Source organism: Gobio gobio (assembly GCF_949357685.1).
Source record: "Gobio gobio genome assembly, chromosome: 2".
Taxonomy (NCBI): Eukaryota; Metazoa; Chordata; class Actinopteri; order Cypriniformes; family Gobionidae; genus Gobio; species Gobio gobio.
The window spans coordinates 51673265-51691518 of NC_137098.1; the positions used below are offsets into that span (position 1 = coordinate 51673265).

Here is an 18254-nt window from a genome sequence, read left to right on the forward strand (position 1 = left end):
TGTCTTCAATGAAATCACAAGTGTTCACATGGGAATCATTTAAGGTATGTTGGTAACAGAATGTACAAATAGTATCGTCTCATCTGACCACATATTTTACCCAAGATGAATGTTAATAGAAGGTTTCATATTCATTTTAAGATGTTTTGGCCATCAACGGTGTTTCTGTAATACCTGTAAGCTCTTTGCTGGCCCAGACTAGCCTCAGGCAGAGGCATCCATGCAGACAGAGATTGTGAGAAAAGTCTTGTGAGCACACTGCTATACTGGACCAGTCCACCACCCACACTGTAACAAAAAAAACAAAAAAAATTGTCAAATGACTACTTCAGGACACAAATCATTTAACAGGCAACAACTGACACACATAAAAAAAGCAAGCAATTACACTATTAATATATATATGTTCAATATATGAAATATTCAACTGTGTTGTCTGAACTCTTTCATTTCATTGTGAATTACAGTTTTAATAAGAGTTCGTAATAAAATTCAGTAATTGTTAGGATTCCTGTTATGTTATACATTTTTGATGTTTAATTAGACAAAAACAGCATAAATATGATATGCATTTAGACACAGCTCATAGTTTGGAAAAAAATTCAGGCCCTATCTATTTGTGTAAAGTGCCAGGTGCTGGTGTGTGTGTGTTTTTGAGGACATCCTCATTTGAAAATGTTATAATAATATTTTGTGGGGGGTTGTTTCTTTAAAGGTGCAGTATGTAGGACTGAGAACTGAAATGGATACTGCAGTCCAAATTCAAAATATTGGAGAGTGTCGTTCCCCCCGCCCCGTCCTCCACAGACTTGACGTTTACGCGGGTTGCCAGCTTGAGGACACGCAACAGGAGAGAGTGCAATAGACATTTATCTGTGATAAAATAATCTTTTGTTCATAGAGGTTTTTAGATGGATACCGAGACATTTTAGGTTGGATAGAATCTGCGATCTCTGACCCAGTTTGTTTGCTGGCTTCCATTGCAGCAATACGCTGTGTTTTCCACCAGCTGGCAACCAGTGGTGTCGAAATACTATTGGGTAAACTGGTGGTGTGCAGTTTTGCATAGACCAAAACAAAAACAGACATTCCGACACGGAATGCACATTTCAAAGTAGAATAACTGGCTGTAGCATTGTTTTTCTAACAAACAAGTAGGTGGATTTAGCATGTTTCCTAAATATCTGCAAGCATATAGTATTTTTATGCTTTAGTAGAGTGAAAAACTTACAGCACCTTTAAGGGTTAGGTTATAGTATTTATAACTAGTTATATATATATATATAAAAACAATAGAACTCTTTGGAATGTGGCAATTTAGATAGCTGAGTAAATGTGTGTGTGCTTACGCCTTGATGAGAGCAGATAGAAGCTCTAGAGTGTCGTTGTGTATAGAGGGTAAAACCAACAGCTTCAGACAGCCCTCTCCTGTTGGACTCTGAAACAAATCCCTTCTGTTAGTGTCCAGATCCATGTTAAGCAAGTATATTGAATCATATCAACAGCGACTCCAATGTCATTTAGATGCATGAAAACAGAGATAGAGACAGAGTTAAAGCCTTACAATGCTCTTCGTGTTGACAGCCAGAGCTCGACACACCAAATTGAGAACATTCTGAACAGGCAGACGGACTGAAGATGCAGGATCGACACTACAAGAGGAAAGTACAATCTCTCATTATGGCCCAGATCATTATTAAAAACACACTAAACTCAACAGACTTTAAAACCAGCATTTTAAATAAAACTAATTAAGCCACACAAATTAGCACTACCTAAGAGTGTGTTTAATAGCCAGACAAATAGCCTTGTAACGGTGATGAAGCTGAAGAATCAGAAGTGGATCTACATCATCCAACGGAAGGAAAGGGAGTTCCACACCAGGACCCTCATACTGCACCGTCCCTTCTGAAACAGCAAGCACAGAACTTGACACATTTTATCCCCTCTCAAATACAACGAAAACACCGATTACAGCAACATACCCGTTTCTGTGCCCTGGTACAACTGTCCCAGTATGCTATTGGCTGATGCTAGAAGGCAGTGCAGCTGATTGGTCCACCCCTCAGCCTTGTGCCCACCTCCCCCTCGTTCCAACACTCCACCCAGGCAGGGCAACCGGCCGTAACACTCACAAGCCACCTACCAATAATGAAAAATCTGAATTATGATGCAGAAGGTTTGATTCAACTACTGACATTATTCTTTAATTGCCTGTATAACACTGAACCAATGGATGCAACCAACCTCTTGTACTTTAGGATTATCAGAGTCCATCTTAGACAGGAAATACGCTGCAAGCTTTTCCTGTTAGAGACAATGTTAAGCCTTTTCAGATACAAAGTAACTGCATCAAAAAAATAGATATAAATCAATGGATATACTGACCCTCAGAGATCCACAGGCCCGTGGGTAGTAGATCATACACGCCATCATTCCTTTCATGGCAGCTAGGTGGCACTATAACAAAAAGTTTGCTACCTTTATGTTTGTTGTGCAACAAAAAGCATCAATGCTTCATTAAACCATATACACTACAGCTCAAAAGTTTGTAGTCTAAAAAAAGAAGTCTCATGCTTGGTGTGCATTTATTTGAAACCGAAAAATAAGTAAAAACAGTAATATTGTAAAATATAAAATTTAAATAACCGTTTTCTATTTTAATATATTTTAAAATGCCATTTATTCTGTGATGGCAAAGCTGAATTTTCAGCATCATTACTCACAATCTTCAGTCACATGATTCTTCAGAAATGATTTGCTGCTCAAGACACATTTCTTATCAATGTTTAAAGCAGTTGTGCTGCTTAATATTTTTGTGGAAACTGATACTTTTTTGATGAATAGAAAGTATAATCGAATGGAAATTTTTTAATATTTTAATGTCACATTTCATCAATTTAATGTGTCCTTGTTTAATAAAAAAAATAAAAATTACGCTGATCCCAAACATTTGAAAAGCAGTGTAAGTGTACATGTGAGAATCACTAGAACATTATAATGAGATGAATTCATTAAAGGGGTCATGAACCGAATTTAAAAAAATATATATTTTATGTTTCCTGAGGTGCACTTATTATGTTAATATAATGGCTATTTTCTACCCTGATTTTAGTCCTCTGATTTGAATGCCCTGTTTGAAGGGGTGCGTCTGCTGAGAGACGATGCAATGATGTAAAAGTAGCCGATGTTGTCTTGCTCCAGAGGCAGTCTTATGCAAACTATTGTGCCCCTGTGATGTCACATGCCACCTCGGATCCAAATAAAGCGTATTTACAGCTTGATTAAATAAATGCTTTTTTTTATTGATGACATTTTAAATTATAAAACTCGCAAGATGTATTAATGATACAAAGACCTCTTATACACCAAAAGATCAAGGAATATTTTATTTCTCATGTCATGACTCCTTTAAAGAATACCTTCTTTGTAATTTATTACATTCGGACAATATTCATCTATGGCTGTTTCAAATGACTTTTCCCGCTATAAAATTAGGCATTGCAACAGCTAGTTATCAACAAAGTAGATAGGTACTCAAATTAAGGTAATTTCATTCTCTGGACTGTGACGCATTATTTTAATAAGGGGATTTTAATACATCGAGGTTACATCGAAACCATTTTAAGAAAACTGATGGACATGTTTTTTTAAATATGTCATTGTGATTATCAAAGATGTGTTTTAAGGTATAAAATGATTGACTGCAGGGGGACTTTAATGGATTTAAATCTAAATGTCACAAGAACATGCATGCATTTTACCTCTGATTTGAGGCTGAGCAGGGAGGTCAGAATGCCCAGGATGGAGTTGAGTCCCACCTCCCTGGCCAACTCTGGCAGCTGGGATGAGTACTGCAACAAGTCATGCAGCACACTCACAGCAAGATCCACGGTAGGAAGAGGGGCCTGCGACTGTGTTTTGAGAAAAACAGTAGATACATTACTAAATCATACAGAACTGAATCAAATCAGGAAAGACCTATTAAGTGGATTCAGGCTGGAGAAGCAGACAAGGCAAATGACTGAAGACATCTCTCACCTGAATGACCTGCTGAAGTGTTCGCAGCCATGAAAGGCAATGCTGCTGGAACACTTCACTTGAACTGTCCTTCACCAGCACAGACAGGAGACAGAGACCCTCAAACCTGAAACACATCAAGCCATATTAAAATTGAGATGAAACAGAAGAATAGCTACAGATATTTTCTTCCGTATATTGACATACTTTTGGGAGAAACAAATTATTGAAAAAGAAAGAAAATGTAGGGCGGGGATGGGTTCTATCCATCAGTTGTTAATTTAATGGAGACCGGAATATGTTACAAAAACAGCCTTCTTCCACCTCAGAAACATCGCTAAGCTATAGAACATGTTATCTGTCTCTGATGCAGAAAAGTTAGTTCATGAATTCATGACCTCTAGACTGGATTACTGTAATGCATTACTAGCCGTTTGTCCTGCATCCTCAATAAACAAGTTACAATTAGTCCAAAATGCAGCTGCTACAGTTTTTACTAGGTCAAGAAAATATGATCATATTCATATAACACCAATTTTATCATCTCTACACTGGTTGCCTATTAAGTTACGTATCAATTATAAAATATTGCTAAGGACCTATAAGACCCTAAACGGTATAATTCCTGTGTATTTAACTGAACTTCTATTGCCCTACAGTGAATCCATCACGCTCTTTAAGATCACAAAACTTTGGGCTTCTGGTAGTACCTAGGATATCTAAGTCCACTAAAGGAGGGAGAGCGTTTTCGCATTTAGCTCCTAAACTCTGGAATAGCCTTCCTGATAATGTTCGGGGCTCAGACTCACTCTCCCAGTTTAAATCTAGATTAAAGACGCATCTCTTTAGCCAAGCATTCATATAATGCATCTCATAACCTTGTACTCCAGTTAAATCAGTGCACATGATTGTCGTTGCTTCATGTTTTGAACTGCAGCTACACTAATTATTTTCCTGTTCGGTTTTATCTCGGGATGCCCATCCCGAGGTAACTAGAGAATCCGTCAGCTCCAGTCTGGATCCAGCCTCTCATGAAGACTTCAGATGACCAACACCTGTGAAGAGACGACTCCAACACTACCGCCAACAAACCTTTTCTATATACCCTAATCATTGTTAACTTAACAATGTGAATTCTTTACTTCAATTAGCCCAATGTTTCTACATTAAATTATTACATTGTTTATTAATACATTGTTAGCTAATTGTGTGATTGTATATTTTCTGAAATCCATACCTTGGACAGTCTCCTCTGATAACAAATCACTCTAAATTGAAATGCAGATGCAAGCATTTTCTGTAATATAAAGCTGCTTTGAGGCGATATGCATTGTGAAAAGCACTAATGATTGGAGAAGTCTGGCATACGTCACCACAGAGAAGTCTGTGGTTTCACCGCAAGGTTCAGTTATAACGTTCTGATTAAAAATGGTAAGGTCAAAATATTATATCTTAAAAACAAACCATTCACAATGAGATCATTAAGAAGGATTTAGAAAGTAGACACCAACACTAATGTTTTTGCAGAATGATGGAGTGGTTTCTAAAATGCATTCTGGGATCACATTCGGAGCCTCTGAATCTGACAGAGAGAGAATCTTACTATCCCATTTATTTATTGATTTAGCAGGTTTAGTACATTTATTAATTTACAGTACAACATGGAACACATTCTAAGGAGGCAGTAACATGTAAAGTATTGCAACAAAGTTTAGACTGAATTGAAAAGGACAGACTAGAATTGAAGAGACTAAGCGCATCAAGAGAATTCGGTCATGCACATTGTGTATTTAAACGACAGCATGGGACTGTTCGGGTAGGGCTGGGAAGATCTTGAGTGCAAAATGACAGAAGCTTTACTCTGACAGCTCACCTGGTCTTACTGGACCCGAGCCGTGCATTACTGATGCCCACCAGACCACCCGCAGCTCCCGTGCTCTGAAAAACGATTCAAAAACAGTGCCGTTAATATAAACAGACAGATAAACAGCTCTTCAGTGTGTTTTCAAACGAAACAGAAAGATATAGGATAAGACTACTTATGAATAACGTTACATACGGTACTAACACTAATCTAACGCTTCCTTTTAAATCAAAGAAGCGTGCGTACTACAGCGCGCTAACAGCGTAAACAAAACCGGCAGGAGAAGCATTTAGCCCTACCTGAGTCCCGACCACGCCATGCTCACGGTAGTTTGCTAGAAGAGAGGGTAGATATTCAGGTCTATCCTCCTTTAGGACAGACACTAGTCCTTCTGTTAAACGTGTTATGTTGGGGCCATGCAGCCAAGCCGCTGAAGCCATCTTAGCGCCCCTGTATGACGAGCATACTCGGCGACGAGTGTATAGTTCAGTTGACGTCAACACGTCGCGTCGGCGTCTAATGGACTGCATACAGATGTTAACTGGTTTTTATACATGTGTAGAACTTCACAAAACATATTTTATGCTAAACTTGTGGCGTTTAGGGGACTTTTTCCCTATGTAATCTAATATGCCTTTACTCGTAGAGAGAGTTACGGACACATGGCAATATAAGTTTGCTTAGCCCCAAAATGCTGTACAAAACTAACAGCAGGTACTTTAAATTATTATTTAAATAACATTTTCCCATTTAATTAAAGTAGCATGTTTCGGCTAAATAGCATACAGTATATTAGAATTCATGTCAATGTTTTAAAATCTTCATTCAGCTACAGACATTTTACTTTTCATGGTCTTAAAAACATTGTGACCTTAACATTGATAACTTGGAATTTAAGTTATAGACAAATAAAAAATGTCATATTAGCTCTATTTTTTATATTAGCGGAACTTTTTCAATAAACAATCCAGGGTGAGCTACATTTTTGGTCACTAAAGATATTATTCCAAACATTTGACTGGTAGTGTAACTTTATTCACTATAAATTTGAATATAATTTGAGTAGCTTTAAAATAGTCATTTTAATATATATTTTTTTAAAAGACGTCAAAACTGTTACACGAGTGGTTTTCTCAGGCCAACTGAATCTGCAAACAAAATAGGCTCCATTCAAATAACAAAAGCATTATAACAAGGGGTTTTACAATAAGGTGATCAAGCAAGAACATGCTACAGTCACCTCTAGAATGCATGCAGTTTTCTAGCAAAGATACAATTGGACAGAAAATAAGCTTAAATGATCTAATGGTGAATTCTCTGCCGTAACACTGAGATAAAATCATTTTTTTCTTAAGAGCAGAGTGAATAATGTGCATGTATCAACCAATAAATAATTTAATATATTAAATAATCTCACACGCTACAATTAGATTAAATTATCTTTGTTTAAGTATGTAATTTGCACACAAGGTGCACAAACGGCTGTTGGATTTCTATGAACATTCCATCTGTTAAACCACATGTTCATCACAGCTCAGCTCAACATAATGTGTTTAATCACTGAACAACACGGTGCTATATTTTATAAACAAGATTCCTAATATTCACTAAATCATAACGAATATGACATTTTACAGCATTGTAGGTCTGAACAGTCGACGTCATTGAAAAGAAGGGTTAAAATATAGTTGCTTAACTACTATAAATGAATGAGTAGAAATAGACACGTGTGCCAGTCTGCATGACATGTTAAATATCTTGCAGCACAATATGCAAATCACTTTCTGGATTGTAGACAGTGCCAAACTGAATCAATCGATCAACTGTTGGTCTGGAGAAGAAAATTATTTCCACAAAAAAAAAAATCCAAATCAGCAACTCAACATCCTTTGTGTGACCCTGAATTCGCAGCTGACTTACTGGACAGACTTGTGACAGTAACATGTACAGTATTAATAGGCAATTTAGCTAAATTTATCAGGTTCATTTTCAAGCTTTCATTAAAATAAGATTTAAATTTGAAATAACTTATGTCACAAAATTTTGTGATTATATTTAATACCGTTGTTCTCAAACTTTTCGACTTCAAGGTCCCCCGTTGTCCACAACAATACATGAAGGCCCCAGGACTTAAACAACGCGTTTGTATATTTTGGAGTACTGTACGATAATATTTAGCACTAAAGTTACCGACGCAGCTTGGATTTTGCATTTTAATATTATAAATGTAATATATTTCCTTTAAAAAAAAAAAAATCCCATAAAATAAGGATAAAGCATTTAATATTCAAGAGCACATCTAAAGCAAGTATGCACATGGACATGGTTGTATGGGTGCTTTAAACAAAGCAATCCTTTATTTTAGAGATAGCTTTTTGTCCTTCAACGGGAGCTCCACTTTGTTCACTGCAAAATGTTACTTCCTTGTACACATTGTAACATAAGTAAATTTGCCATTGTTCAGTAGTAAACTATGTAGAATGTCATAGGAAAGGGCTGATCCTGGGAGAACGAGATAAAAAGTCAAATTTCCTGGAAATCATGCTATAAATGTGATTTTTAAAATAACCATCAAAATATTTCTGGCAGTCCAATTGTTACATCAACAGTTTCTGTGAACTAAAACAAAGAATGAGCATGTGATTTTCAACCGAAATGAGCTTAACTTACAAGCAACATTATAAATCATCACATTTTGGCAAATAATGAGGAATTACATTGTGTGTGTGTGTGTGTGTGTGTGTGTGTGGCACATACAGAGCCTGTCCCTGTCCTCTTGTGGAATCTACAAGCTAATTTTGCACTGAAGACTTGTAGCAGTGTATACATATTCTACAACTCAACATGTGGAATAGATGCTAAAATTTACATTAAGAAACCAGACACTTCTGTCCCAATGCACTTTGCCAACTATTCTTTCACTAAAAATGCCACGTCCTTAATTATTCGAGTATTGCGTGCACTATAAGTGCACAGAAAAGTGTTACTACGTAGTCTTGTATGATATGTATACATTTTACATAACTATAACATAAAAGCTGCTGAGCAAGTATGGATGGATTGGATTATGGGTCTAGGAAAGTTGAATAAAATTAACACCAAACTCAAGTTCCCTATGGTGTTTTGGAACAGTGTATGTACTGTACAATGAAATAACATAGAACATATACCATAATTACATAGCTATTAATGCCCACTTGATATATAAGTGGGAATATTATGACAAAAAATAAAGGAAACAGAAAGGAAAAGGTAAAGAAAGAATGAATCACCCCTGAATCAAATGGACCCTTTGCCCACCAACAATACATTGATGTCTAGACGACCCAACAAACATCAGATTCCTCCCTTTCCTTCTCCCTCAAACTTTCTAACAAATAAGCACCCTAGTGAAGTGGTTGATATGACCAGAGAAACAGAGGCCAATTAAAAGACCACTTCATAGATGCTAAAATGGTGTGAAAAGGAGCCAAAAGACAAAGAAAGAAAGAAAGGAGGCTCTGAAAATATCAGTAAGTGCTCCACTCTATCAGATGGGCCCAGTGGAGCAGAGGTATGAGAGTACTGGCAGGTTGACACCCCCACCCGTCGCCCTTTCTTACAACCTCCGCTTGGTGTCGTGTGTGTGTGAGTGGAGGGGCTGTTAGCAGAAGTGGTCGTCCTCTTCATCTTTCATTCCCTTCAGCCTAAGCCTTGCAAAGTCCTCAAACACAAAGTCATCATCCTGTGAGAAATTACTGAAGACCAAAAGAAACAATGGTTACGTTATGCAAACACGCACATAAGCAAGAATCTCATACTATGAAAGAGACACACAGCTAACTCACTTTGTTTCAAACTCTATGAGGTTGGCGTCCAAAGGGACATCGGTCTCTGGCACAGCTGTGGAGGACACAGATTAGAAACAAAATTAGGAAAACTGTGCAAATGGAAAAGTATGTAAAACATAATTTCCATATGACATGATATCTCTGATATGACTCAAAAGTGAACCATGCTACAAGTATCATGTTCACAGCTAGAATTTACAATGCTAGTTTGTGGACATGCATATTTTTATGTACACATTCATATTTAATGTTCCATAAAAGGATTACATGTTGAATCAATACAACTTTTCATGAATATAACATAATAATAAAATCAATAATATAAGCATTAATAATAAAAACACATAAATAAAACAAAAATAAATACTACTAAAACATATGTTTTTATGTTTTAGAAATATAACAATATATATAAAAATACAATATCAATATAAAAATATATATTAAAACCTACATAAATGTATATACATATATGTATGCGTGTAAGTTAATATCCATTTTTTATATGTATATTGATACAATTTATTAAATGTCTGATAACTAATGTTTAATTATTGCTTTGTTATGCTTTTTGAAACAATAAAACAGCAACAAAATAATTTGTATTATTTATTTTTAAACACACACACTATATGTATGTATGTATGTATGTATGTATGTATGTATGTATGTATGTATGTATGTATGTATGTATATATATATGTATATGTATATGTATATGTATATATATATATATATATATAGCAAAGATACAAATGAAAATAAACTGTTTTTCGAGGAAAAAGTTTTCAGGTACAGAAATAAAGTAATCAAATGTAAAATAATAATCAAATGCATAATCTTCACTGTATAAAATAAAAATGAATCCTTATAAAAAGTTACAAAAGCTATTCAGTCAAGAGCAGCGAGTGATTTCCTTGTCTTTTGTTGTTTGATTAACATAAAAAACACAAACTGACAGCAGCCTAATAGTCCTGCTGTCTAAGACATAATGCACGGTACAGTACACTGATACTGAACACATGTGTTGTCTTTCTCAACTGTTTATGCTCACTTAAGACATAACCGACTATGTTTACCAGGATACTCGCCAAGACAGACATGTTGACAACATTTTTGTGTGAATGTCCGTTAAAACGCAAAAACACCTGAAAGAGAACTTGATATTTGCATGTTGTCTGATATGCGGTTTCCATGTGCGTACACAAAATCGCTCATAACGCTTCTTTGTGCTTGAATGTTTAAATTGGCAAGATTTTAAAAAACACAAACACAAACACAAATGTGTTGCAAGTGTTTGGACCACAGGTCTCACCTGCGTTTGCGCACTTTCAACACCCGGGTGAGGACAGCATAAATGACTGGTAATATTAGAGCATACGGCACTTGCATTGAACAAAATTTACAGAGAGTGACTGTTTTGTTTTTGATCATCGCTGTTGTAACGCATTGGGAAGCCAGAATGCATATCTATCGCCAGAAACATACATTAGCAGAACTCTGTTTCTTTGTCTTCAGATTTGAGATCAACCACGGTGCAAGTGCGTTCCAAACCATGGGTGGAGAACGATACGGTTCGATATTTTACAGAGAACCCTTACATCCCTAATAAATACTCATGTATATATGTTGACAAAATGTCAAACTTGAGATGTTACCTGACTGCGGTCTAGAGTTGGGCTGTTCAGAGGGCTTAGGGTGCATCAAGACAAAAGGCAGCTCCACTGCCACATCCCTAACAACAGACAACATGTTTGGATTAAGTCTTATGATGTTCTGTACAAATATAAATTCTGAAATACTTGTGTGTCAAAAAGGACATACTCACCCTCCACGAGACACCACAAGCTTGACTTTAACACGGTAGGACACCAAGATTCCCAGGACCTCCTTATTGGACACATCTTTCACTCTGTAAGCACAGGGAAACGCATACTGAACATTCAGAACTGTTTGAGAGGCTCTACTAAAGTGTTTATAGACACATGGGTTGGGTTAACTTTATAAGCACTAAAAACTCAAAATATACTAAAGCTTATAATGCATTGCCTTTTTTCTGGCAGCAAACAAGCATGCAATGGGATGCACTGTCAGCTGAAGGCCACTTACATGGTACTGGAGGCCAAGTTGGTGTCTTCATGTTTTAGCTGTCCATCCAAAGCCAGACCCCTCTTCTCCCTGTTATTGCTCAGTGTGGGGGTGAGTGTGTACACCTTACAGAATGTGGAGCTGGGTGACACCTGGTCACTGCAGATGGCAAAAACAAAAGAGAGTGAGTCCTGTGCTTCATGCATATCAGAAAAACAAGCATTGACTGTATTGTGTAACTTTATGATTACTCTTCAGTATTAGAAATTGGTTCAAACGTATATGGTGCGCTCTAAACCCTAAAAAATTATTAATTGGTTTATGAGTATTCAGAACTTTCCTTTTTTTTTTTAGTTCACAAAACTGACACATTTTAAGTAATCTGAATTGTTTCATTGTTTTGAGTTTTATGAACTTGTTTCTTTTCATTTAGACACACTTAATTTTACCTGAAACTGGGCTGGGATTTCTATTTCCTAGCATGCTTTGCCATGATGCTCAAAATGGAGAGTAAATGCTAAAATTAAGTGTTATGTTTTTGCGCAAGATTAATGTTAAGTAGGAGATTTAGGAGTGTTTAATGTTTAGCTATGCTAGTTTAGAAGAGTTTCTGTTATGTTGGGTTTTTTGGAGGTTACCATTGTGGTGATGATTGGAGCATGAGCTTGGTTTGAGAACAGTAATAATGTTAAATGTTTTATATTGCTGTACTCATTCAGCAAGTACTATGCTATGTTAAAGGATTAGTTCCCTTTAAAATGAAAATTTCCCGATCATTTACTCACCCCCATGTCATCCAAGATGTTCATGTCTTTCTTTCTTCAGTCGAAAATAAATTACGTTTTTGAGGAAAACATTCCAGGATTTTTCTCCACACAATGGTCTTCAATGGCAACCAAAGGTTGAAGGTTCAAATCAACGCAGTTTCAAAGGGCTTCAGACGTAAGTGGAAGTACAGACCCAGTGTTAAAACGAACGTGCAAAGACAAAAGCAAACGCCATTTACAAAAAGAAAGGTAAAACAACAATGTCAGACGATTTTGAAGTTGGAGGAGAACATGAGATGGAGTTTTTTGGCACTGGGTCGGTACTTCCACGTGCGTGACCTTTCTGGCATGATAAGTCAAGCATTCGTGGTTTAAAAGTATATACATTTTTATTTTTTCTTGAACATGACCGATCGTTTCACTAGATAAGACCCTATTCCTCAGCTGGGATAGTGCAGAGCCCTTTGAAGCCCTGCGAAGCGCTTTGAAACTGCATTGATTTGGACCATCAACCGTTGCTTGCCCTTGAAGTACATTATATGGAGGAAAATCCTTGAATGTTTTCCTCAAAAAACGTAATTTCTTTTCGACTGAAGAAAAAAAAGACATGAACATCTTGGATGAGATGGGGGTGAGTAAATTATCAGGAAATGTTCATTTTGAAGTGAGCTAATCCTTTAATGCTATCAAAGCATTGTGTTACCAATTAGCAAGGTAGCATTTATTGAATTAGCTAGTTAAAGCTAGCCAAGTTTCCACTACTAAAAAAATACTTTAAATTAGATGACGTTAAATGTATTAAAATAAGCTTACTCAAATATTTCAAGTTAAAAGCAATTAAACTGTATTAAACCCAAATAAAAATCAGCATGTTCTGCTTACTTAAACTTTAACCCCTGGTTTCACAGAAAAGGCTGAAGCTTGTCCCACACTAAAATGGATGTTTGAGCTGTTATAAAAAAAAGCAACTTGAACTGACATCTCTTTAAATAGGTCAATGTCATTGTTTTTCTCAAGATGCACACCAATAATATTTTTTCTCATAGACACGTTTATAAAAGCTATAAACACACTAATTAAACGAAGGCCTAATCCTGGCTTAATCTAAACCCTGTCTGTGAAACCGGGCCTTAAATGTATTAACTTAAAAAATTTGATGTAACTGATTACCTTAATTTAGCCAACTAATTCTGTGTTTACAATGACAAGTGTGGCAAAATGCCTTTTAGGATAATTTGTGGGTGAATGGGAGGTAAAATTGTTCTGTAGTGAGCAGTGTTATGTTAAATGAAAACTATTAAAATTGGTCAGCTGAAATAAAATAAAATAAAAAAGTACCAAAATAATACTGTAACTATATAAATAATACTAGAGCTGTTAGTTCAGTTTTATATCTAGTTCAGTGATGCCTGTCAGATAATAGAGACATGTCTGTGTGCCAATCTCAAACAGCACCTTGCTTGCGTTAGATCATTAAGCAGCACTTTGGCTGAGTTCAAGAAAGAAAAACTAGTTCGACAAACCGTAAAATGTAATTTATGGGGACATAAACAATGCTTCAGGATTAAAGATCAGGAGAACATATGGTGAGGAACATAAAAAAAAGAGAGGAAAGAGGAAGAGACATATACAAGGATCTTTAGTATGCTACCCATACATTATTTGTTTTTCTGAGAGGAAGTTATAAAAGCTGAAGAAAGGGAAATCACTTGGGTCATTCAAGGTGGAAGCTAACAAAATAGTAACTAGCAGTTGGTCTCATTGGTTTCAATTGGATGAGCGCAAAAAACAGAGCATGGCTGACTGAACAGCTCTGGACAAGAAATAAAGCAAAAAGGACAGCTACGCCCCTTGTTTTGGGGAGTAAAAGAGGAGCAACACTGTCTCATCTCATGGAGAGGGTGGAGAAAAGGGTCCAAGAGCCATCATCGACAACTAGAGATGGGCTCAGGGTCACGGGAGCCAGAAGGAACGGTTAGATATGAGACTCACCATGATGAATCTCGACCCACAGACTTGCTGTAGGTGTCGTGGGAGTAAAGAACCACATCTGTAACCTGTAGTACTGAGAGAGAACAGTCTTTGTTGTCCTATCAGCATTTAAAAACTAGTGACTATGAGGCGACATTGGACCGTCATGGGGCTGTCAGCAGCGGGATGAAGGGATAAAAGGCATTTGGCATCATATCAAATGAGGGAGTCTACTGTAAAAGTCTGTATGACTACTACAGAAAGGTTGAGAAGGTCACAGACCGATCCAACTTGAAACTATTAACAAGGGTAGAATAACTTTTGGGTATTTGGCAGGAAAAAGAGCAAAGCTGTACAGACAATAACGGACTGGAGTTTCCACGTGGCGGTTGGTTTCACAAACATGGCTTTAGCTTTAGCAACAACAAAGCTTGATTCAATGGGTGAGGATATGACGGAGACACCTGTACAGTACACATTAAGTGCTATAAATCTATTCTGACCACACATTTGTGAGATGTGCATTAAACCCATTCCTACTTCACAACAACGATGGCATTGAAGAAAAACAGGCTGTACATAAGAGATGGCAGGTAAAATTAGAAGTAAAACACAGAATGGAGAGGGGAAATGACAACAGAAGAGATCTTATGAAAAGAAGATGGAGGACTCGATTTGAGGAAGATGAAGAAAGGGACAGAGAAGAGAAAGTGGGATGGAGGGCTACTCACTCGGCTTCTACCTGAGCCACAGGACATTTGTACTGTGCGGTGCTGAACAAACAGATATCGGCATACTGTCGCACTGTGGGGAGAGAGCAGGGATACACAGCAGGGTTACCAGGGTCAGGAGGGAGCATAGACGAAACAACAACAACAAAATAAAAATAAAAATCACAGACAGGACAGCTGACATTCACACTAATCTACAGAATGAACACATCAGCACAAAAGGATCTGAAGGGGAAACTTGAGAAAAGATCTAAACAGCACAAGGATAGAAACATTGCATTACAATCACATACTTGTGTACAAGTCAACATGAAATTAAAATTAAATACACTACCTTTTAAAAGCTTGGGGTCAAGACTTTAATTTTTTTTTTGTTTAAATACTTTTATTCAACAAGGATACATTAAACTGATCAGGAGTGACTGTAAAGACATTTATAATGTTACAAAAGATATGCGGTTCTTATTAACTTAAAAAAATTAGATTGAAAGAAATCAAACATGGTTTCCATAAAAATATTAAGCAGCACAACTGTTTTCAACTCGGTTTCTTGAGCACCAAATCAGAATATTAAAATGATTTCTGAAGGATCATGCAACACTGAAAATAAGATGTAAATGTTATATGAAAATAAAATGTTATATTATAAAAAATAATTTTTTATAAAAATGTCTAATGAATAATACATTGCAATAATATTTCACAATATTACTGTATTCCTGATCAAATAAATTCAGCCTTTTTTTGAACATAAGAATTTGTTTTCAAAAACATCTTCCTAACCCCAAACATTTAAACAATAGTGTACCTTATTTATTTATTTTAAATATACAGTAAATATATTTAGTAAATATTAATAGATATCAAACATCTGGTTTGAGTGAGAAATGTAATTACGGAAAAATAATTAAGTTATGAGCACCATTTCATGCCAACTTTTGATACACAAACTATAACCACAGCACAGAAAAAGCAGCATTTCAGTGCAAACACACCTGTGATAATAACTGACTAATAAATGAATGAAACAGTGGAATCATTGTGAAGCAAACAACATTTATCTTCAGTAAACATCTGCGAGTGCATGAGATACAAATGCAGGACAAAAGCAACAGGAAAGGAAAAGGGGAAGAGGAAAGCTAAAACATTTTTTGTGTTTTTACTTGTAAGTTGTAAGACATTGTATAATTTCCTTTATATACACATGTAATAAAAACGATGAAATGTTCGCCTCACCAGAGATTTTAACTCGTTTAACTGTTTTGGTGGAGTTGTTGGTGACATGGACGTTGACACTGATAGGTTCACCATGGTAGTAGAGCTGAGGAGGAGAAGGAAATCAAATACTTTTCACTTTTTAATAACTATGTATAGTTTAACATAATTTGCTCGCATTGCACATTTGTTCTTTTACTTTATAATACTTACTTTACATTATTTTTTGTAATACATTGAAGAAATAAAGTAAAGTTGGTTGAAAAATAAAACTGACAGAGAGCAATTTCAGTAGTAGCTGAGTAAAAAGACATAAAAACATGACAATTTATTAAATGATGAGTGGGTAGATGCATGTTCGCACCTCTTTGTCTAATGAGGCCTCGAGGTGAAGGGAGCGGTCAGACATAAGGAAGCTGCGTGTGGTCTCCACCATTGGCTGCGGTCCAGGTTTCTCTGGAGCGTACTGCACCTTACGAATGACCAACCGCACTGAGTTCCTGTTAAGCAAAGGCCAGTTAGACACAACTTCTGCTGTACGGTCATTGCAAAGAAAGAAAACATTTCTCCCTCTGAGTAAAGATGTACATTACCGTTTAAAATTGTGGGTTCTGTAAAATGTTTTGATGTTTTAAAAGGAAGTTTATTTGACTTCATTTAAATACTGTAATGGAAAAACTGAATTTTCAGCATCATTATTCCAGTCTGCAGCGTCACATGCTCCTTCAGAAATCATTGTAATATGATGATTTGTGGCTCAAGAAACGTTTCTTATTATTATCAATGGCGGAAACAGCTGCTTAATTTTTTTTGCGGAAACTGTGATCAAAAAATTCAGTATATTTCTGTTGTTGGGTTGGCATCACTGCACTGTTTAATAATTTTTCCAATATATTGTAACTCAATGTATATAAACAGTTAAACAAAGAAAAGAAACTCACAAGGAGCAACACTTTACCGTTTGTGAGTCTTCTCATCCACAGTTTTGGCACAAAATGCCCTGACTTCAAAGTCAACACCACATGCCTAGGAGTCAAAATAGAGAGAAAAAAATAAGACATTTCAAACAATGCTACACACAAGTGTGCGTTCCCGTAGCTAAAGGACAGCATGGTCAAATAGTCAGTCATTAAAGTCTAGGGCTGTAATCTCCCAGTCGATTAGTCGATTATTAGTCGGTACGTTCTGGCTCGACCAAAATTCTGATTGGTCGATTTTTTGCCGCGCCACGTTCATTTCATCAAGGTGCGGATCCACTTGTCCGTGCAACACTTCTGTCGCACCGCACTCCACTTTATTCCTATGGGTGATGTCAAGCGACTTTAACGCGCCGGCAAAGCATTCCGGGAAGGCAGCGCTACATTTGAACAAATGCCACGTGTCTTTATGCAAATTAATCCGTTGAACGCGACACGACTATCCAATAGAAGTTGATTAAATTTGGTTGATTACAGCCCTATTAAAGTCATCATGAAACTGAAGTTGCGACAGTCTTTTCTTCCCTATTGTGACAGTACTGAGCAAAAGTATTAGGCACGTTAGTATGCGTTCCCATTCCCATGCAGTCAGGTTTCTACAAACGTCTTGGAAAGTTGCCGCAGTTCTTCTGGATTTAGTCGGTCTCAGTTTTTTCTGTTTCTTCATGTAATCCCAGATGAACTTGATGATGGTGAGATCAGATCTCCGTGTGGAGTTTACCAGCTGTTGTCAGACTCTTTGTGCATAAAAAAAATCTCACTGGATTATTACAATTAAATGGCAAAAGGAA

General features: G+C 36.5%; 2 protein-coding genes across 5 annotated transcripts in view; both read right to left on the reverse strand.

Moving 5' to 3' along the window:
• pelp1 (proline, glutamate and leucine rich protein 1) overlaps window positions 1-6353 on the reverse strand; it is a 30838-nt gene extending 24485 nt beyond the window's left edge. Inside the window, exons 1-11 of the mRNA XM_079810567.1 lie at window positions 6184-6353; window positions 5894-5958; window positions 4042-4147; window positions 3765-3914; window positions 2389-2460; window positions 2248-2307; window positions 1986-2142; window positions 1776-1908; window positions 1565-1652; window positions 1350-1438; window positions 175-288 (exon numbers count right to left, since the gene is read on the reverse strand). Coding sequence (XP_079666693.1) covers window positions 175-288; window positions 1350-1438; window positions 1565-1652; window positions 1776-1908; window positions 1986-2142; window positions 2248-2307; window positions 2389-2460; window positions 3765-3914; window positions 4042-4147; window positions 5894-5958; window positions 6184-6324 — 1175 coding nt within the window. The 5' untranslated portion in view covers window positions 6325-6353. The remainder of the gene's footprint in view (window positions 1-174; window positions 289-1349; window positions 1439-1564; window positions 1653-1775; window positions 1909-1985; window positions 2143-2247; window positions 2308-2388; window positions 2461-3764; window positions 3915-4041; window positions 4148-5893; window positions 5959-6183) is intronic.
• Window positions 6354-6955: 602 nt separating this feature from the next.
• arrb2b (arrestin, beta 2b) overlaps window positions 6956-18254 on the reverse strand; it is a 66031-nt gene continuing 54732 nt past the window's right edge. For all 4 annotated transcript variants that reach the window (XM_079810580.1, XM_079810582.1, XM_079810581.1 and 1 more), the window contains 9 exons: window positions 17445-17512; window positions 16851-16986; window positions 16508-16592; window positions 15272-15344; window positions 11824-11961; window positions 11543-11626; window positions 11373-11449; window positions 9712-9766; window positions 6956-9621 (listed from right to left, as the gene is read on the reverse strand). In XM_079810580.1, the coding sequence (XP_079666706.1) occupies window positions 9528-9621; window positions 9712-9766; window positions 11373-11449; window positions 11543-11626; window positions 11824-11961; window positions 15272-15344; window positions 16508-16592; window positions 16851-16986; window positions 17445-17512 (810 nt within the window). In that variant the 3' untranslated portion in view covers window positions 6956-9527. The remainder of the gene's footprint in view (window positions 9622-9711; window positions 9767-11372; window positions 11450-11542; window positions 11627-11823; window positions 11962-15271; window positions 15345-16507; window positions 16593-16850; window positions 16987-17444; window positions 17513-18254) is intronic.